The sequence below is a fragment of the Lytechinus variegatus genome, chromosome 13 (assembly GCF_018143015.1).
Source record: "Lytechinus variegatus isolate NC3 chromosome 13, Lvar_3.0, whole genome shotgun sequence".
In the NCBI taxonomy this organism is placed as follows: Eukaryota; Metazoa; Echinodermata; class Echinoidea; order Temnopleuroida; family Toxopneustidae; genus Lytechinus; species Lytechinus variegatus.
The window spans coordinates 28,227,480-28,250,097 of record NC_054752.1 but is presented as its reverse complement, the minus strand read 5'-3'; the positions used below and the strand labels follow the sequence as shown (position 1 = coordinate 28,250,097).

The window sequence follows — 22,618 nt, the reverse complement described above, 5'->3', positions numbered from 1 at the left end:
CAAATAGATCAGAGGGGCGTGGTCGCAGCTGAGCCCTCCACATAATTATGCCAGTGAGGTAGGAAAGGAAATTTTTCTAAAATATTGTTGTTTTTTTAATTTTCCACTCGTGTGCCGGATGGCCCTCTTGAGGCACGGGCAGGTTGATTTTCTGAGGCTCCTGCTTTTTCCAGGACACACACTATTAAAAAAAATATGCAATAGTAAAAGCAATTATAAAAGAAAACATAGGCCCAATGGTTATGAGACGAAATGGTCATAGACCAACTGGTGCTTAGATGATGTGATGATTGGACCAAATGGTTATTAGACGAAATGTTGATGGACGGAATTGCATTATAGACTAAATGAAGGAAGACCATGTGGTGAGTGAACGAGTAGGTCATGTTCGTACTTATAATGGATGAATTGGGAATTTACCGTCCATCATGTCGCAGTGCAACAGCCGAGTGCATGGGGCGGGCATTTGTGGCCTTTACACAAACTTTTTTGTACAATCATGAACAATTTACAAACCCAACATTTTCATTATCACTAATTGATCATTTCATGTGAACTCAACAAGTAAGAATGGGACTGAACTTAGCTTGTGACAAAGGCGGATCCAGCTTTTGGCGAAATTAAGGGGGGCTGGGGCGCACTGCCGAGCGGCGCACATATTTTTGCACTTTACCGGCGCCATAAAAAAAATGTTGAAAAGGGGGCAAAGTCTGACCCTGTCAAATGCTCTTTTCAAAATGTAGGATTTCCAGTCATGCCATTTTGCATGACCACACGCAGATAATATTTCCGGGGGGGGGGCAAGAGCAAGACTCAAGAAAATTTTTGAAAAGAACAATAAAAACGATAAGAGTAAACGGACCGAGCTCCTGAATGGGTAAAAAAATTGTGTAATAAAAGTATTTGGTGCACATCTCACATTTGCACTTTTTTCATAGTTTTCATGAAATTTTAAGGAAAAAAATGTTTTTCACAACAGCTGATCGCGAATTTGCCCCCCTCCCTGCCTTTCCACTTGCTGCGTACGACCATTCCCTGAAGTCCACTTAATCATATCTCATTATAACAGAAAATACATCAATTTAAAGATATGATCTTTCTGAAACATACATAGCGAGAGATTAAAAACTAATTAAAGTAAGAAACGAGCAAAAACTAACACAAAATTATGCGTGTTATGTGCGATTTCAAAATCTCGTGTATTAACCCTTTTATTGCGACGAGGCCAATATTTTTGTATATTGATAGAGATACACGTCTTTTTTTACAATTTGTATATATATATATATATATATACATATATATATATATGTATATATATATATATACATATTGTAAAAAAAACCTTGATTTAAGCTACGCCTACCATTGTTCTCTTCATCCATTTCTTTACAATATTTGAATAAAAAAAGAGTTGCCAAAAGCTGTTGTACATGTATAACTTTACACATTTGTATTTCTTCTTCCATATGTGTACTGTATTGAAGCAATAGCTTTGATCCAGCTGAGGAATGGCGGCTTGTCATTGTTCAAAACTCACCTTCACCCGACAAAGGAATATATAATTGGTATCGTGTCGAAAATCTGTCTATCTGACGGTCAATCGGATCGGGCTCGCCCTAGCTACTAACCGTCTCTGTGGTCTAGTGGTTAAGGCACCGGCGTTCAAAGCTGGGGGCCCGGGTTCGATTCCCGGCAGAGACATTTTTTCGGCATCACCAATTTTTCCAAAGGGTAGATAGCTCTGGGGAACCTTGATTTAAGCTACGCCTACCATTGTTCTCTTCATTCATTTCTTTACAATATTTAAATAAAAAAAAGAGTTGCCAAAAGCTGTTGTACATGTATAACTTTACACATACATATATATATATATATATATATATATATATATATATATATATATATACATATATATATATATATATATATACACACATATTCAAAATATGTGTCATCGTGAGATGTTCTGGTGCTACAGATGAGGATAGGAAAATCCGGGAAGAACGCATGATCCACCGCCTGGGACGTCTCCAACCAAACTGAGTAAACGCAGCCTTTCACTCCTTCCTTATGAACTCCTAGTTTCTTGTCAATTTTCTTTGCTTCTTTGTTTTCTGGTGTGTTATTGTCATCTATTCTTTCTATAATATTTCTATCGCTCTCCCCCTTTTCTCATTCGTTCTCTCTCCCCCTTTCTCTTCCTTAGCGGGTATGTTCTTGCCTTTTCCTCTTTTTATTTCTGCCCCTATTTGTCTCTCCTTTCTCCTCTTCCTTTTGTTTTTCTATTTCTAATTCTATTTCACCCCATCTGTGTCTCCCACCTATCTATCTTCTATCTCTCTCGCCGAAAGCGTGAAACCGACGGTATAGTGGACGGAACTGACCAAGGTATATGAATATATATATATATATATATATATATATATAATAGAAATACGGCATTTACTATACCTTTTATGATTATATATATCAGGGGCGTCGATCCATTTTTCAGATTGGGGGGGGGGGGGGCAAAATCATGAATCAATTTTCCAAAGGCGCTCGATCACACAAACACACACATATGCCTATTTATTTGTGTACATATATATATGTATACACACACACACACACACACACACATATATATATATATATATATACATACATATCTCACCAGCAGATTAATGCGAGCGCGAAGCGCGAGCTGAAAATTTTGATATTTCGATCTGGAAAACAAAAGAGTTTAATGGACGTTTTTAATAAAGAACAAGATATATATATCCAACAAAAGATTATTGCAAATCGAAGTGGGAGTTCTTTTGAGGTTTAGAACTGAAAATGGGACCATATTCACCTATTTAATCATGGAAAGTATAAGTTTTTGTTACAGAAATGATGCGAGCGCGAAGCGCGAGCTGAAATTTTTTGATATTCCAATCTGAAAAGTGGACATTTTGAGCACAATTTTAGACGAAGAACGAGTTGTGTATCTCAATCTCGCTTGCTGATTTCTGTGTAACATTGCAATCTTATTTTATTTTTAGCACATGCGGAATTACTTTTTGGGGGGCAAAATGATATGTTTGCCCCCCCCCAATATTTTCATTGGTGGGGCGATCGCTCCCCCTCCCCCATAATCGACGCCTCTGATATATATATATATATATATATATATATATATATATATACCCATATATATTATTTGATACAAGTTATGTGTACAGTTGTTTATGTAAAAAAAAATTCCAGTATTTTTAAAATATGACTCAATACAGATATAGGCCTATAGTTGCTTGCCAGGTTTTTATCACCAGATTTAAAGACAGGGTTGACTTTTGCCAATTTCTAATCAGGCATTGAGAGTGCAGTTGAAATAGAGACATTAAAAATATGCGTTAGGGGCTTACTGATAAATGATGCTGCTTCCTTTAATAAATGGGGGTGCATACCGTCAAGTCCACTTGACATATTTACAGACAATATGTAAGAGTTCTTTTGAAAAGAACTCTTCAGTTATCTTTAATTGTTAAGTGAGAACGGGACATTCTTTTCACCTATTTAATCATTCTGAGAAGCGGACAATTTGAGCACGATTTTAAATAAAGAACGAGTTGTGTAGCTCAATTTCGCTTGCTGATTTTTGTGTATAATTACCATCTTATTTTATTTTTGCACAGGCGGAATTATTGGGGGTGCAAAACTATGTTTGCCCCCCGCCAATATTTTCATTGGTGGGGCGATCGCTCCCCCCCCCCCAGGATCGACGCCTCTGTGTATAAAATGATACTCCATCATGAATCATTCGGAATATATCACCAATCCAGGTTTATATTATTATTATTTAATTTTCATGCTGTAAAGCCTATGTACAGAATTCGGTATATATTGTAATGCTTTTCACTAAATCTAATGCAATTTGTAATGACGAGTAATTTTTATCTAACTACTTTGATAAAACTGAATATGATGCTTATGACCTGAATTCAGAAAGAGATCCTTCAAGACAGAGCTTTGAAAATAGTTCTCCAGTTTTACAGGTACCTATCGATATCTTTATTTTTAACTTCTTCCTGAGTGATCTGATGAATAATATTTAAATTAATGGAAGATGAAAATAAATCAAATTTTGTGGCGTAAACATTCAAAGGTATTGAAAAACTATTTATACATTGAAAATGATATTTAGTGGTTTAAGGTCTAACAATTATACGTCTGGTTGCGTAATTATACATTCCCGGTAGTAGCAACGGGTTTTAGCAAAGTTTTGGACTAAAGTATCGAATCATCTTCATAAAACACTAAAGTAGCTGTCTTACACTAAAGGCCATAGAGGTGGCACTATATGTGGAAAGTTTAAAGAAGAAAAGTTACTGACCTTTTTTTCATTAAAGCATTGGGAAAAAAAATCAAAAGTAAAGGATTTGCTCGATGCTTTTGTATGATTCTGGGATTTTTAAAATAAATTCAAGATTTCATGACATCTGTGGGCAACTGCCCCGCCCCAGTCCACGCTGTAAGGGCATGCGATAAGCTTTGTGATGACCATTCGACAATAAAATGTATAACCAGGTGCCGCTGACCGGCGCCGATCTAGATTTGGTCGACAATAGGCCCTTCTTCATTAATGAACCGGCGGCGCCTTTTTATTGGAACCAGGTGACGCTGATTATTATATCATCTCTTTCCTAACAAGGGTCTTATACAGTGCGTCCCAGAAAAAAAACGAAACCGAGATTAAGCGATGATTTATCATCATAACTAGATTATTCCTCATTCATGCATGAGTGAGCAAAAACAATTTGAAGAAAGGATGCCAAAAACTCATTTGGCGGGGGGTATCTGAATTTCAAAAAGAAAATCACATGCCTAAAAAGTTCAATATCTCCTCTTTTATTTGATACCTTAATCACAAAAAATGGTCAAGAAGTAAACAAGTTATGTTCCCTCGAAACAATGCTTGTATTTACATAATTTCATTAAATAAACGTGTTTTCACCGATTTCTCACAGAAGCTATCGCATGGTTAAAAAAAGACTTAATGCATGGCTGATCGTCAACAAAACAGAGTGTCGAGTGAGTTTGAACGCTAGCCTGTCAAACCTCTTCATTTTATGAAATTATTGAAATTCAAGCCTTATTTCAAATAACCAGAACTTTGTTACTTCTTGACCATTTTCTGTAATTGAGGTATCAAATTAAAGAGCAGATATTGAAATTTTTAACAAATGTGGTTTCCTTTTTGAAACCCAGATACATCCCGCCAAATTACTTTTTGGTATCCATTATTCAAATTATTTTGCTCACTCATGCGTGAATGAGAAATAATCTAAGTAATATCAGGTTAAAGTAGAGATTCTAAGCTTTACAATGGTAGGTCATTTGTCTATACTATTTGTGATTAAGTTATGATAAATCATCAATAAATCTCGATTTCGTTTTTTGTGGGATGCACTGTATATATATATATATATATATATATATATATATATATATATATATATATATATATATATATATATATATATATATATATATATATATATATATATTATATATATATTATATGATTCACTTGAAAGGGGCGCGATATTAGCGGTTGTCCCGGGCGCCGTTCATACTAGATACGCCACTGCTTGTTTACGCTGATCTCGATCAATTTAATTGCAAGTCTACTCTCTACATTATTTGATTAACACACAATTTTAGCTTCTCTAAGTTTTAATCAATTCTTCATCTTATCAAATAATATTTTTATAATGTCTGCAAAAAAGTAAATACATAAACACAAACTGATACAAATAGCTTTAGCTAGGTTTTACTGCAAATCAGCTACATAAATACAAATGATATCACTCAATGACTACTATAAACTACTGATATTAATTATGTCGATTGCAGAAGCTAATCAATTAATATTTTTATAATGTCTGCAAAAAAAGGTAAATACATAGACACAAACTGATACAAATAGCTTTAGCTAGGTTTTACAGCAAATCAGCTACATATATAAAAATGATATCACTCCATGACTACTATAAACTACTGATAATAATTATGTCGATTGCAGAAGCTAAGCATCCATCTTTTGGAAAGGCTTTTGAAAAAGTTTAATACTTGGAAATGTCAGTACAGATAAACAAGACGTTCAAAAGGACCTGAATATCGCCCATGAACACTACAACAAATCTCACTGTCAATTACATTTACATGAAACAGTACTTCACATTCAAAATTAGTCGACAAAATCTATTAAATTTCTCCAGAATATATTTTCAATCATGAAGCATTTTGTATATGAGGAACTTTGGATAGTTAAATTTGGACAGATAATATTTTCAACAGATTTAAGTGTTCGATAACAACTAACTTTCTAAAAGTGGGTATTGCCATTCATATCGGCTGTTACTCGTGACAGTGCAGAAAATATATATATAGAAAACATAAACCAACGCTTGACCAATTGTGACTGCCCTATTCGAAAGTTGTTCCAAAAACTTGAATCAGTATATTTGTTATCAAGCGACTTCGTCCTTTAGAATCTTGGGATCGATGAACATGAAAGGTTGTTTTTCATCATTCCTTGATGCAGCCGATGACTCAGGCCTTGATGATGATGGGTACCCAGGTGTCGTCCCCAGGTCGGTACGATCTCCTCCACCGGCACCGGGGTTGTATTCCTCCAGTGGTTCGTGGACGTCAAAGGCAGACTTGGGCCGAGGTCCACCGGTAGGGGAGTCTCGTGAAGGAGAAGGTCCAGGGTTCACATCCACGGTGGAAAGAGACCCCTTTGAACCCTGGTTGGGGTCAGTTGCTGGGGTAGTCTTTCCACGTACCTGAAGGTTGTATGACTCACTTGGCTGCGAGTCGTTGGCATCACTAGAAACCTTTGCTCTTGGTCTGAAAGGGATGACAGATGGACAGAAAGTTTGATGTTAGTCTTCTTTTCTCCTCAAGGCTAGAACATATCGAGGAGATATATTATACATGGGATTGTCATAAATGTTCTTCTTTTTCATAAAGATTGCATTTTTTCACCCTTTGAATGCATAATAACAGCAGAAACAATGATGAGAATTATATCAATGATGGGTTCTTTTACAGCTGTCATGAGCGAATCTATGAAACTCGTGGTACTAAACAGTGTTCTTCAATTAAAATAATGTTAATAATCTGAATAAAAATAGAAACATTCAACATCAATACAAGTCACATTAACGTGAATAAAGTACATTAAAAATGGACTTTTGGCAATATGGGTACCCATATAGTTGAACCGTACAGAAGCGCTCTTACCTATAGTAGAAGAAATACCAGATCAAAATGGCAACAACCACAAGAAGTGCTGCTGTAACGGTAGTCACCGATATAATTATCTTAGTACTCTTTTCCAAGCCTGGTACTGATGTTACAGGGGGTACTACCTCTGGAACTGAAACAAATCGGTTTACAAAATGATTGATTTCATTCCATCGGCATTGGATTTGTTTGGTCTTCTTTACCGTATAAAACTCAAAGCAATGAGCAGTTTACAAACACGACTAATAACCCAATATAAATAGCACATATTGATCGCTCCATTCAGTGATTTACAGAACGGCTTGGTTCTTCAAAAATGTCCAAGCAATATCTAAGACTCAGAAGTATTCAATGGTTAGAGAAGAAAGGACTGTCATGAATTAATATCAAAATCGCAATTTACTTGTCTAAAATGCACATTTAAGGCCTTTATTTAAATCAAGAGACAAAATTGCAAATTGATATACGGTCGGTGTTAGATTAGATTAAAAACGAATGACTCTTTCAGTGCACAAAATGCAAATCACAACGGTTCAAGAACACCATCTTTCGCCGTATGGGCCGTTTATTATCATTCTCCTGGCAAAAGGCGTTTGTTTAACCCTAAAAAGACTGGGGGGCTGATTCAGCCCCCCCTAGACATTTTTCGCGATAAATCCGCCGCGCAAAATTTTTGACAGTGTCGCTCACTGACTTTTTACTTTCAAGTCTCGCGCAACTTTAGAGACCAAAATTGTGACCCCCGGGTACGCGGTTCGGAAATTACGCAACATTTCGTAAGTGCATGCACACCCAAAATTACTCAAAAATGTGAATTTGTGTACAAATCCAATGCAAATAGTGTTTTTAACCAAAATTCATAAATGTATCATTATTTTTCCTTTTACAGCTTAAAATCAATTAATTTTATTTTTTTTATGGTCCAAATAAAGTCCCTGACAATTTCCATTGAAAAAACAATAAAAAACAAAAAGTTGAAAAACAAAGAAATACATAAGAAATTTAGAAAACAATAGAATACATAAGAAAATAAATGTGATGTTGAATTTTTTTTTAATAAATTTGATCAGATGCCTATCTAGAGTATGTGAAACAAAAATTAGCATTTCAGGGGCATTATTTTATTAATTACAGCAAACTTATGATTTTACGCATAAATTAGCATAATTAATCAAACATGAGATTTTTGCAGAATTTTATGTTATAGTTTTGTAGATAATGCCATGGGTAACGCGTGTGCCAATTTTCGTTGCGATCGCGCGATCGACGGCCGAGATCATAAGGGGGGGCTGAATCAGCCCCCCCCCCCCCCCCCAGTCTTCTTAGGCGTCGAAATAGCCCAGTCTATTTAGGGTTAAAAGTTAATTTGCTCTATTACACATTCAAATATCACAAATTAATAGTCAAATCATGATAATGTAATCATTCTTCATTAACATTTCTCTCGTTTGTAAAACTACTGACATAATGTTCATGGTGACGCGACATTTAATCCTGCGACAGTTGCACTGGGCTTTATTTCGTCTTGGATATAGGGTTAGGGTTGCATTAGAGTTTATGTTAGGTTTAGAGTAGTATATAGTTAATTCGGATAAAAAGAGAAAAATCCAACAAGCTTAACACTGACAATTTCATCAAAGTCGGATGAAAATAAAGCGGCTATAACATTTTAAAGTTTCGCTTATTTTCACTTAACAGTTATATCCATATCATGGTAGGTATGCAAATGAGGAGACTGATGACGTCATTCACTCACTATTTCTTTTCTATTTTATTACATGTATATGAAATATGAAATATTCAAATTTTTCCTCATTGTCAAGTGAAACAACGATAAATCCCTCCCGGAACCTGTGGAATTAGCGTAGTTTACTACTATATGGTACAGTTGTTCAAGTTGGTCTATATTGTCAAATATGTAAAAAATAAAATATTGTATGATTCAAACAATAAAAAAAAATTGTGAGTGAAGGACTTCATCGACTGTCTCATTTGCATGTCACAGAACTGTGCATTATCACTGTTTTGTGAAAAATAAGCGAATCTTTAAATATTATAGCTTTCTTATTTTACATCCGATTTTGATGAATTTTTCAGCGTTATGCTAGTTTGATTTTTCTCTATTTATTCAAATATTTTGGGGGTGGACTTGACCTTTTTTGAGTGCTTTGTACTAATGTTCCAAAGTGCAAATCTAATCACACTCTTTCTATTTACTATTTGTTTGGCGTCACCTGTGCCTGGGAGGCGAAAAGCGAGCTGAATCATGACCCGCAGGTCTCTCCTCCCGATAACACACTGATTTCGGACATCTTCGCCATCAACTCTGGCAAGTTAGATATATCAGAAATCCTTTTCTTTCTTATACCTTTCACATTATTTAGAATAGACTGGGTAATGAAACTTACCAAAGCAATCCGATATATTGGATGAATAAGGTTCTGCAGTGACGGTGCCATTTGGACAATGGATACATTCTGTCTGTGCATAGCCATCTTGATAGGTGTCAACTGGGCATGGATTGCATTCACGTTCGATCTCAGTTGGTAGCAATGCCTCATACGTTCCCGGTCCACATGGTACTTTGGAAATCAGAGCAAATAGGAGCAATATTAGTTTTAATGATAATGATAACAATGATGATGATGATAACAACATGAACAATAATAGCCTACTGATGATGGGGATGATTATAATAGTAATAACAATAATGATGATAGTGATAATAATAAACTGCAACAATATAGCAAAAGGAAGAACAAGGAGGAGACGAAGAAGAAGAGGAAGAAGGAGACACCCATAATTTCTTAAATATAATTATTTTCATTCCCTCAATTTTCGATTACAGAAATGAGATTGTCAAGCTCTCGAAAATTTTGTATGTTTTCAAACACTGAACAAAGTGAGGAAACTTACCGCAATACCCGAAATCCAATGCCGTCAGGTATCCAGGCGGGCACTTTTGGAAAGCCTCGTTGGAGAGGGAACTCTTGTTTGGTTCCAGGACCTGATCATCGACAGTTAGTACGAGAGAATCATCAGAGACCAGCTTCTCAAAGGCTTCCAAGAAGTAATCAAGAGGCTGTGACCCTGGCTCATCTCCATCTATGGATAATTAATTTGAGGGGAAAATGGTGATGTGATTCGGATTTGTATGAAGTAACCATGGTAACCATTCATGATATCACTATTATCATCATCGTCGTCGTCGTCATCATCACTATCATCATCATAACCATCATCAACATCATCATCCTCCTTGTCATCACCACTGTCATCATCATCGTTAATATCATCTTCATCTTCACCATGCTCCTCCTCATCGTCATCATCATCACCATTATCATCACCATCATCAACATCATCATCATCACCACCATAACCATCATCATAATCATCATCATCACCACGTCATCATCATCTTCCCCATGCTCCTCACCATCACTGTTATTATCAAGGAGTTCGATGTTGTTTTTTTTTTAATTCTTGTCATTATTATCAGTATTGTTATCAACATAACTTTTATTATCATTATAACAAATATGATCACTATTATTTTTGTTGCTTTATTGAGCGTAATAAGCAGTAGTAGTATAGTAGTAGTAGTAGTAGTAGTAGTAGTAGTAGTAGTAGTAGTAGCAGTAGTAGTAGAAGTGGTAGTAGTAATAGTGTTAGTAGTTGCAGGGGTAGATGCAGACATATACTTAGAAGTAGTAGTTTTAGTAGTAGTAGTAGAAGTAGTAGTAGTAGTAGTAGTAGTAGTAGTAGCAGTAGTAGAAGTAGTATTATGTTTTTTTTGCTCTTATTATCTCTGTCATTATTATAACTTTTACGTATTACTATGATAATCATCATTACGTTCAGAAATACAAATCGTTCTTACATGTTAGATTCTGTAACGTGGTTACCATGACGGTAACTCCGCTGTCTGCTGCCCTCTTTCGACGTCTTCCTACAACATTCACCGTCACTGATTCGCAATTTAGTGCCTTCATGTATTAGTTTGAAAGTGAAAAGATTTGATATATATTTTTGTAGCTATTCAATACAAAGGGCAGAATATTGTTGACTTCGGAATAAATCATCTAATATAATCTGAACTAATCATACTAGTCAAATTTTGGAAAATATACTATGCATTGGGTTGTTTTCTCCGAACACAAGAGACATTTGAAGAATTATCCAATAATCTCCTTCCTAATCCATGTAATTTGTGTAGCAAAAATGCTAACAATGAAATATTTTCAAATATATCGAACCAAAATTTCTTCTCCTTTCACAGAGGTCTGTTGTTTTTTCTATGTATCGATTAATCTTACTTTAAGAAGAAAAACTCATATTTAAACAAAAATTTCAAACGTGCGGCAAACGCCTTGGCACTTCATGCTTAATCTTGTTCTCAAAATAATGCACAAGCTCTGAACAGCCCTATGAAACAATCTGAGGGCTCTGTAACACAATACTTGCCAATTTATTATAGTACTTATTTAATTGATAATATTGATCAATATCTGCAGGGGATTGTACAAATCAGATGTAAATATCAATCGATGAGTTTTTCATGATGCCCAAGTTCTGAAAGTTTGCTCCAGTCATGATTTTTATATCATCATTATATCATCATATATATTAAACATTACACTTGCACTAGCAAGATCATTCATACAAACCTGCTGCGATAGGCCTATTAATTAGGTTTAAGAATATAGGTTACAAATTTCCCTTTGTTTATAGACGAGTAGAACAAAACAGGTTGCTTGGAAACACGACATAAACATGAGTAACATTAACTATCCCAGTACCAATGATTTCAATTTAAATGGGTATCGATAACATAAAAATAAACATCGTCGTGTTTCATCAAAAGCTCATTTGATTTTACAATTTTGTCAACAGCTAATTAATTCTAGACTGATTGAAATGGTAGGCCATACTTTATTTCCTTTCATTCTTCAGTGTCATGAAGTGCTTTATGAAAGGTGCCCGTGTATGTGTTTTCATCAAATAAAGATGACAACGCTCACCTCGATGCTTTCAATTTGACAAGTACCCGTGGTCAGGCATTGAAACTCCTGCTCATAAGTTAGAAGAAGATTGGTAAAGGCGTCTTCAATGGCTTGCTTCTCCTCCAGAGACTGGCAAATAGAAGTAGGGTAATCAACGCTAGAAAAACCATTTGCTTCCGTTGCCCGCTGGACCTCTGTAAGATGCCGGGAAGTAAAATTGGTGGTGATAATGACGATGAGGTGGATGATGATGATGGTGGTGATGATGATGGTGACAATGATGATGAGGACGATATCGATCATGACAATGATGTTGACGACGATGTTGAGGATGATGATGACAATGATGATTGTTAAAGACGTCAAGATTTCAAGCCGTTTTCTTTGTTACCAATAAAAAAAATTATCACAAACTCTCAACAAATACGATTAAAATGATGGGATATACTTACATTATTTTGGAGTTTAAAAAAAATCAGTGCACAGAATTATTTAAACGAAGCAATCCTTTAAAATCAATTCTTGTGCAGTATTAACCCAGGGCCTTTAGCTGTATTAATAAACAAAATTTGTGTTCAAATTGTTCAAAAATATAATAATAGTAATAAAATTAATATCGTTTTTGAGGCGCCGATTATCTAGTTGATTATTCAATGGCGCGCTGTTAATTACCCCGGCTTTAGCTCCAGCTTCTACAGGCGCTTGATGCATTCAATGAATTAGTCCTGCCGGGTACCCATTCACCTCACCCGGGTTGAGCGCAGCATAGTTTGGATAATTTCTTGCCAAAGGAAACTGCGAAATGGCTGGGATTCGAAACCCACAACTCTGTGTCAAAGTCCGGAGACTAATCCACTGGGTCACAATTCACAAAAGTGATCGTAAGCATATTCCCAATTATGACATTACCGACATTCGGTTACCACCACGAACCGTCCTCTCTGCGCACTTCGACGCGAAAGTTAAGCGCACTGTATCTATCCATAAATAATTAACTTCAAGAAACTGTAAAGATACGGGATGATACTTTGGAACCTGAAATTTTTAACGAAGACACTGGTAAATAATTTGCTCTCCTTGTAGGTGCACTTATTGCTGGTTTAAAAAAAAACTTTTCTTTAAATGCGCTTTCTGCCAAAATAACTTCCGCATCAAAGTGCGCAGAGAGGACGGTTCGTGCGACGATTTATTAACAGCATTAACCATCATCCTATATCACCGAAACAATGAGATGATAAGTACCAACACAGCTCGGGAGTCGGGCAGATGGATTCAGCGGTGTCTGATGGTTCCACCTGTAGTTCGTCTCTTCTCCGCAGAAGTACTCCTCCCGCTCGTACTTAGAATTCTCAGGCTCGTACCCCTCTCGGCATTCCATCGTGCAGATGATGAGAGTCGGAGTTTCCTCGCAGTATAAGTATCCATTAAGAGGACGTCTCAGCTCGACACAACCTGTGGATAATCAAATGCAGGAGTATAATATGGATATAAGGATAGTTAATTTCAAGTAAATAACAAAACAAGATGATTTTATGTATGTCCAATCGGTTTTGGTCAGTTTTTTTTACTTAGGGCACATTCTAAGTGAATTCCAGGATAAAAATTATACACAAATTAATAAGCAATAATAACCCATCTTTAACTAAATTTGGCCAAGAGATAGACAAGTGCAATTCTGCACCCCTCTAGATAAAAAGGTGTGAATTAGCACGTATAATTAAGAGGCTCCGTGATCCGGATGTATTTTCCACCTTCTTAATGAACTCCCTGCACATCCGGTGAAGAATAAAGCACTGGATCGACCTTTCAAAGATACAAAGTTGATTTTTTTTTTATAAAAAAGAAAAAAAAAAGAAAGAATATAAACACCGACAATCTCTTGACTTACCAGGGCATTCTTGAGTGTTACATGGTTGTTCTTCGACCTCTGCTCCCGAGCAAGGAAGACCGCCATTTTGTGGTTCCGGGTTATTGCATTCCCGATAGCGGTAATGAACATCACCCCCGCAAGTGACGGGACACTCAGTCCATGGGCTCCATCCACTCCAGCCTCCATCGACTGCATGTAATGGGGTAAAAAAAAGTCACTGTAAAATTCCGTTTTCGTGATTTTTGCATTTCTGTGAGACAGTTGCTAATCTAGTAATATATTATTTGTACTGTCTTAGAAGCATTTCGTTGTCTGTTGGGTTCTAAGATCACAGGCATCGCATTATATGGTTATGAATCGTATATATTTCTGGTTATGGTTTTCTGTACGGAAATAAAACGATTAAACCATTCTTTTATTTAAATCATATTCTTATTTACAATGCAAGGTTACTACGTGACCTAAATCCAAATATGACGTTCCTATTTCAAGTCATTAATAAAATATTTGTCAAGGTACGAATAACGAAAAACAAGCATTGTTTCGGCTTATTTTTTTCTCTACTATTTGGAGGTATTGGTTGAATGACCTTTCGATCAGCTAACTTATAGGTACATATTTCTATTCAACTTTTTTTTTCAAATTATCGATACTAACATCAAAGAGATGGGGGTGACTACTTATTTTGCATGCCACATCTATCAAAGTTCTAGTCAATCCGATTTTGTATTTGAAACATGTGAAGCTGATGAACTCTGTGTACAATCCAGTGAATTTTTTTCTTGTGAAAGACTGAAGTAGTATGTACAGTAGTATAAATAACTTCCTTTTCCTTTGATCCTAATCTAGCGTACCTATTTCAAACTCGCAGTGGTCTCCCGAAAATCCTTCCAAACATGTACAGATTAATTGCCCTTCAACGGTGGCGCATGTCCCATCATTTTGGCAATGGTTCTCTTCACAAATGTCAACAAATCCCTCGCAGTACAGCCCGGTGAAGCCATCCTTGCACGTACAGGTAAACATGTTGGGAAGATTCGTGCATGTGCCTTCATACTGGCAAGGGTTGCTAAGACATTCATCGAAGGCTTGTGAAGAGAATTTTAAAATAGTAAAACTAATAGTAGAAAAAGGCATATTATAAATGGATTCTGCCAATGATACTAATGATACTACTACTACTACTACAACTACTAGTATTTCTTCTTCTGCTGCTGCTGCTGCTACTGTTACTACTTCTAATACAATAACAATAACAATTACTACTACATCTACTTCAACTCTTACTACTCATACCCCCTCCCCCTCCTATTACTATACTATTACTACTGCCACTTCTACTACTACTACTATACTACTACTATATTACTACTACTACTACTACTATATTAATATTACTACTACTATTACTATTACTACTACTTATTATTATTATAAGTAGAGGTAGTAGTAGTAGTATATTATTACTCCCAAAAGCAACAAAAATAATAGTGATAACATTCATGCATGTGTCTCCATGATGACAAGGGTTGTTAAGATAAAGGTCAAACGCTTGAATAGTTGCAGTTATTAAATCGTGTGAACGATTAGAAAAGGGGGCACGAAAATGAGGCAACTATTCTTGTTATAATAAAGGTCATTATGATGGTGATGATGATTTATGATGATTATGGTGACGATACTCCTCATTCAGATAGTAACAATGCTCGTATAAACCACTACTACTACTACTACTACTACTACTACTACTGCTGCTGCTAATACTACTACTGCCACTACTACTACCACTGCTACTGAAATTAGTTAGAAGTAAATGAGAGAGGATTTCCTTACAATCACAAAGTGATGGGGATGTTGTCAGCAGTTGATTTGATTCGGTAACTTCCACCACCAACTCGGTCCAAGAAATTAGGTTTCCAAATAGCCCGGAGAGACATGATGAAGAAAGTTCAGAACGAGATTCTTCGTTCAATTCCAAACTCCAAAGATTGTAGCTACTCAAGAAAACCAGATCTACAAAAAGGCAAACAATGGAATGGATTCAATGCTGTGTGAATCCTGATAAAATATCAAAATAAAGTAAAATTACCCGAGAAAATTCAACTAGAAGGTACACCAAAGTCATCTCCAGTGTGCCAGGTAAAATGCAGTTATATGGAATAAGATGTGAAGGCGTTTAAACTACACTCTTGCTTGAAATCAAAGTTGTTTAAAGGAACTGTGAACTTGCTAAAAGGGTACCTTAATCATGTTCATCGTTAAATGATGCTTATTTAGATGGTAAATTCCCCGGAAGAACGGTTAATGGAAAACACAAAAAGCAAATGAATCCTTGCCATTGGACTCAACGAGACCCGGATATTAAAGAATTGAGTAGTCAACGGGTATAACATTAAATCAACTTTAACATCTTTATTTGGAGCGAACAACAGAAAACAAAATGAATTACAAAGAGTTATGTTTACAGCCGAAAGGGTGCTATTCTTTTTTTCAAATAATCAAGGTTTATAAAAAAAAAAAACACGAGTCCAATAAAAATTCTTACGACCAACATCCATCTGAGCTGCTCCTATGGACAGAACATCCTCAAGCGACAAAGAGGCCACATTGCTTCCCCTTTCTAAGAAACTGTTATTTACTCTCAACTCCCATTGTCCCGTAGTTTGTACGTCCCAGGTAAAGAAAATGTGGTACCACTCATAATCGCAAAGATCCAGATTGGTGTCTTTGATTTGGCTGTGGGGAAGAGAGAATGCTTCATTCAGAAATAGATGTGTAATCCCCTTTCTTGTACGAAGGATTGTTATTATGGTGCACCCGGAAACACAATATTGTGTGTGGAATATCAATTTGTAGTACCCATATCATTGTCCCACGTATTATAATTAAGGATTCTTGGTCACCCGAAGACCTCGTAGTGTAGGGTTAATCATAATTATGAGAGGTTATTTGCTGGATAAACTGAAAAACGATAATGAATATAATTGCATTTCTCATCATGATTTCAGTCAATAAGAAACAACAGTGCACCATTGAATAGATTATCTATAGATAGATGGTGCTATATAAATGCCCATTATTATTATTATCATCATTATTATTATCGTCGTCATCATTATCTTCACCATCATTATCATTATAATTGAAATAAGTGTTATATAAAAATAGCAACCAGGAAGTTTAACTAAATTTTCTTGGACTACTCGCAAATCAAGCCTTTCTAATATCAGACATTTAGTTAAACTACATATTACCTGTTTATGGTTACTCTTAAAGAGCATGGGTTTTCAATTGATATAATATTTGAGGTTGTTTTGTCCTCAAGACGGAGGAGGCGGAAAGACGGTGGCGAAGAGACGGTGCGTATCCACAGTGATAGGCTCAGTACGGTCGGTGGTCCCTGGGAGAAAATTTCCTCCCGGACGAGGAGAGGATTACTCGCCACAAAGATGAAATCATAGTTGGAAGGGAGAACTGTAAGGACATGAAAAACATCGAATTAAAACAAATCAAGATATAGAAACTTGTATACACGAAATTTGACAACCATGAACTATTCGGGGGAAGCTTATTAATTTGATATTTCAAACTAATTTCACGCACAACCCCTGCTGTAAAGAAGATAGCGTTCAAAATGTGTCGCATAATTTGGAAATTGTGGATTGCAATGTCCTATCATCTTCACAATAGAAAGTTTTTCAGTGTGAACCATATTTTAGACATGTTAGATAGTTCTCTGTATGAACACACTGGGCTCACTAGTACTGAATGTGTCAACACTGTAAAATCATCTTTGAACTATCAAATTCGACCATTTTAGCAGTATAAATCACATCTTCAAAAAGTCCCCTTTGAGAACACACCGTGCCACAAAGATTTCATTCCCGTTTGGCTGCATGTGTTGACCCTTGGATGATTGGACTGGAAACACACCAACTTGCCGACTCGGCCCCTCAATGTGCTCTTGCCAAATTCTTAAATTTTCTCATTCTAACAGGGCCGATGGAATGCATCCCCTCACTACGTCCACTATGTTCAAAATATTGTCAACACAATGTGTGACACTGTCTGTGCTTTTGCTCCCTCATGTACTTTCTTTTTATAAATACCTACCATTTTCACACAGCTCCCCAGTAAATCCAGGGGCGCACAAGCAGGTAAAACTATCCAGTCCATCCAGGCAATTAGCACCATTGTGACAAGGATCGCCTGCACAATCGTCAATGTTCATCTCGCACATATCTCCACTAGATAGACAAAGAGGGCAATATCAATTATATAAGGGATACTGTAAAAAAAAAGGGGGGGCGAGCTAAAACTGACACTAGTTGGTGTCCATGGAAGACAATTAACCAAGACTTTAAACATAACACCAAAGAGTGTTAAAATAACCATACGTATAAACATCATCGGCTGTTTAACTAGCACCACAAATTTGTCTAGGTGAAAATGGTCCTGTACGAACACCGGTAATACCACAAATTTTGTTTTGAATGCACCGGGTTATTTTAATAAGTGGGATAGAGGCAAAACGTAAAAAAGTTGGTGTCCCTTTTTTTCTAAATAGAATATCAGTGGTATTAGCGACATACAATTTTGCGTATTTTTCTCTTCCAGTTAGTTTTATAAATACTTGAAGAATCAAAGGATGATTATTCCCTACCCCCCCCCTTCTAGGTTGAATAAGATAAAGAATTAACATACTCGGGAATTAAGTCAACTTTAAGGCATCTGTCCTTGCCATACGTAGGGTAAACTATAGGCAACTGAAGTAATAAATGGTTGGGGGGCTAAAGGGAAGGCAGAATAAGAAGGGTGGATTCAGTCTCAAAACTATACATACTTCTAATATTAGATTGAGAAAAAAAACACTATCTGCTTAAAAGTCCTCTTGTCATATCCGCTCCTTATAAAAACAGCTTAGGGTGTGTCACAAAGATTCAAGTGTGATCAAAAGTCGTAATGGTCTAATCATCATCAAAGGATGTGTGCTATACTCTGTATTAATCGATGAGATTGTGCGATAAATTTCATATGGACGTCGGCACTAAGCATGACTTTAAGTCACACTTAAATCTTCGTGACCCCCCCCCTGGAGCCTTGGTATTACCCCTATCTGGATCTACAAGAAATAACCCTACTAACCTGTAACCGGATTCACAATTACAAGAGAAAAACCCTTCTTCATCCGTACAAGTTCCTCCATGCAGACAAGGTGTGGACTCACATTCATTCACGTCGGTCTGACATAGAGTACCTTCGAAACCTGTAAATGTTTGAAACAGCCAGATAAAATACTGTGGTCGGTATTCTCCAAGGCTTAATAACTATAGTCATGTTAGTAACTAGAATAGCATTGTTAAAAATTAAGTAAGCATTTTGATCGAGTATTCAAACTAGATAATGGGCATAATAGCTATTAAGTTTACTTAAGTTATCAACACTTCGAGAATACCAGCTTTTATAGTTAATTAATTTTGGTAAATTCAAAGATTTATAATTTGGATACATGTCATATCATTAAATATATTTTCATGTTAAAGATGTTATCTTAATTCAATTTGTCCAAAAATCATTCACAAACAAAATTGATATAGATGTTTCTCCACACACACTTCTAAACCATGGAATGGAAACACATACATATTCGATCTTTATACAGCTTTATGATTTTATAGCTAAATTCATCAGATAAACTTCATATCTTGTTTAAGAATCTATCAATGGAAAGAGTTTTAATGATCATTACATTTATGTTACAGATATATATCAGGAGCTGCAGAACGGTTTTGAAAGTGGGGGAGGGGATGAGCTGAAAGCGTGAAAGATGGAGGCTGACCATGCAAATCTCATGGTATATCTTCCGCTTTTGTACACGTTTATTAAAAAACCCGACTCGGATCCCAAAGCCCCCCTATTCTGCGGCCTCTGCATTACTAAACAGAGTAAGCAATCGTGGGGGATAAATCAATTACCTTTGGTACAGTTGCAGGTAAAACCATTTAGAAGATCAATACAAACAGCATTATTTTCACACTGATTTGGCGAACAGTCGTCAGGGTTCACATCGCAAAGATCTCCATCATAACCAAGTTGACAACGACAGACATATCCATTTACCTTTAAGATACAATAAAGAAGACAATACTTGCAAGTTGAAGCTTTAGTTCCGGAGTTTAGCATTAACGAGTTTCGCTATTGCAACGGGGGCGGATTCTACAACACATTAAAAGAGAATGAAGCCTTTGGAACAAGATAGCTTGTGTGAAAACAGAAAAATCAAAGAAACAGATCAACAAAAGTTTGAAAAAATCAGACAAATAATGAGAAAGTTATGAGCATTTAAATATTGCAATCACTAATGCTATGGAGATTCACAAATTGGCAATGCGACAAAGATGTGTGATGTTACTTGTGAACAACTCTCTCCATTACTTTAGTATATATTTTACTTAAACTGATTCTTTTATCCCATCTATCAGTAGATCATGTGTTATTTCTAAAGGAGGCATGTAATACAAATTTTTAAATAATACATCATGGATAAAGAGTTTGTATCATGATAAAAACAAAAAGATACATTTTGAGGTTATTTTATAGTCCATCAAAGGTAATGTTGTTCACACGTGACATCACACATCTTTGTCGCATTGCCAATGGGAGGATCTCCATAGCATTAGTGATTGAAATATTCAAATGACCATAACGTTCTCATTATTTTTTCCGATTTTCTCAAACTGTCTTTGTTCTTGTTCTTTGATTTTTCTGTTTCGACATATAAAGCCTACTTGTTTCAAAGGTTTCATTCCCCTTTAAATCCATTGAAAATGCCAGTCCTCCCCCTTTAATATCCATCCCCTTCCCTTAGCAATGGTCGGTCTCTCTCTCTCTTTCGCACTCTCTCTTTCTCTCAACTCCAGTAGGCTTGCCTTGTCGATACAAGTGGCGCCATTTGTACAAAGATTTCCAATGCATTCATCGATGTTCACTTCGCAAAGGGTTCCGGTAAATCCCGCCAAACAGCTACACACGTAACCTGCACCGTCGCCGCTTCCTGTGCAGGTGGCGCCATTTTGGCATGGATTTGTCGGGTAGCACTGGGGAGCCTCTACCACCTGACACGTAGTCCCGATGAACCCTGGTGCGCAGATGCAGTTAAAGGCATTCAGTTCATCCACACAAGTCGCTCCATTTAGACAGGGTTGTTGCATGCATTCGTCAATATCATTCTGGATGGGTGAGAAAATCAACATGGTTGATTAATATTGATTTTTTGTACCGTAGCCTCAACCGCTAGGAGCAAAATGCATATTTGCTTTTAGACAACGGGTGCACCTATGGACTTAGGTAGTGTGTTAATGACTTCTAATTGCGATTAATGACTTGATAAGGAAAATTAATACTAGTAGCAACGGTTTTAAAATGCATATTTACTATCAGACGAGCGAGCTGTACCAATTGATTTTCGTCTTAGAATGAATATCACTCAAGTAGCGACGTCTAAGAAATAAAAATGCAACTTCATGAGACAACAGAGGTGTATTTGTGAACTTAGGTAGTCGTTGAATATTTTTTGAATGAACATTTATGGCTAATCTTGAAACTATTCCAACATACCTCGCAATAGATCCCGTCATAGCCCGGTAGGCAATCGCACGAGAAGTTACCAGGAAGATTAACACAAGTAGCATTGTTTTGGCATGGTGCGGATGAGCATTCGTCAATATCCAGCTCACAATGGGTGCCACCGAAACCAGCCTTGCAGATACACGAGTAACCATTCGGACCATCCTCACATGCCTCGGCATTGAAACAAGGAAAGCTGCTGCATTCGTCAATATCCGTATCGCAGTTTTGCCCAGTAAATCCTTGAGGGCAAAAGCACCTGTATGAATTTAACCATAAACACTTGAGCTGCCATAGCTCTTCACAGTAAATTTATGTAGTTGTGCCACACGCACGCATAGTCCCCTGTTCAAGCATGCTTACTATAGTACCCCCTGGCACAGGAAAAATGTGTTGTTGGCACAGTATGGGTTAAAGAAAATGCGTTAAAATAAACAGTTTGATATCGAAATCATGCACTTTTTTGAAAATCAGTTTAAACACAAAATCAATGTATATCTGACTGGAATAAACAAAAAAGAACACAATGATGGCATTATACTGCCTGAGAGAACACACTGTTGAAGTGTTCATATCGTGGATATGGAAAGATAAGATTCACATTGATAAACTGCTTAAATTTAATAATGTGAACACAACTACGCACTCTGGACACCTCTACAGTGGGAGTGCGCACAATGAGTACACAGAGTGGATTATGTGAAAATATGATTCACACTATAATTGCTCAAAGCTGATTTCACATTTTGCTCCACACTGTGGTAAGCACTGTGGGACACTGTGTTCTGTCCTGGAGGGAATCTTGTTTTATGAATAACAAAATAGAATGTACTAC

At 36.4% G+C, this 22,618-nt stretch overlaps 1 protein-coding gene across 1 annotated transcript in view; it reads right to left on the bottom strand.

Annotated features, from left to right (window-relative positions):
* Positions 1 to 5,915: 5,915 nt before the first annotated feature.
* LOC121426927 (sushi, von Willebrand factor type A, EGF and pentraxin domain-containing protein 1-like) overlaps positions 5,916 to 22,618 on the bottom strand; it is a 64,257-nt gene continuing 47,554 nt past the window's right edge. Inside the window, exons 38-54 of the mRNA XM_041623338.1 lie at positions 21,775 to 22,042; positions 21,087 to 21,386; positions 20,133 to 20,277; positions 19,303 to 19,423; positions 18,271 to 18,404; positions 17,412 to 17,631; positions 16,703 to 16,893; positions 15,991 to 16,170; positions 15,012 to 15,245; positions 14,176 to 14,346; positions 13,530 to 13,739; positions 12,306 to 12,481; positions 11,165 to 11,270; positions 10,198 to 10,386; positions 9,690 to 9,863; positions 7,279 to 7,414; positions 5,916 to 6,882 (exon numbers count right to left, since the gene is read on the bottom strand). Of these exons, the coding sequence (XP_041479272.1) occupies positions 6,501 to 6,882; positions 7,279 to 7,414; positions 9,690 to 9,863; positions 10,198 to 10,386; positions 11,165 to 11,270; positions 12,306 to 12,481; positions 13,530 to 13,739; positions 14,176 to 14,346; positions 15,012 to 15,245; positions 15,991 to 16,170; positions 16,703 to 16,893; positions 17,412 to 17,631; positions 18,271 to 18,404; positions 19,303 to 19,423; positions 20,133 to 20,277; positions 21,087 to 21,386; positions 21,775 to 22,042 (3,337 nt within the window). The 3' untranslated portion in view covers positions 5,916 to 6,500. The remainder of the gene's footprint in view (positions 6,883 to 7,278; positions 7,415 to 9,689; positions 9,864 to 10,197; positions 10,387 to 11,164; positions 11,271 to 12,305; positions 12,482 to 13,529; positions 13,740 to 14,175; positions 14,347 to 15,011; positions 15,246 to 15,990; positions 16,171 to 16,702; positions 16,894 to 17,411; positions 17,632 to 18,270; positions 18,405 to 19,302; positions 19,424 to 20,132; positions 20,278 to 21,086; positions 21,387 to 21,774; positions 22,043 to 22,618) is intronic.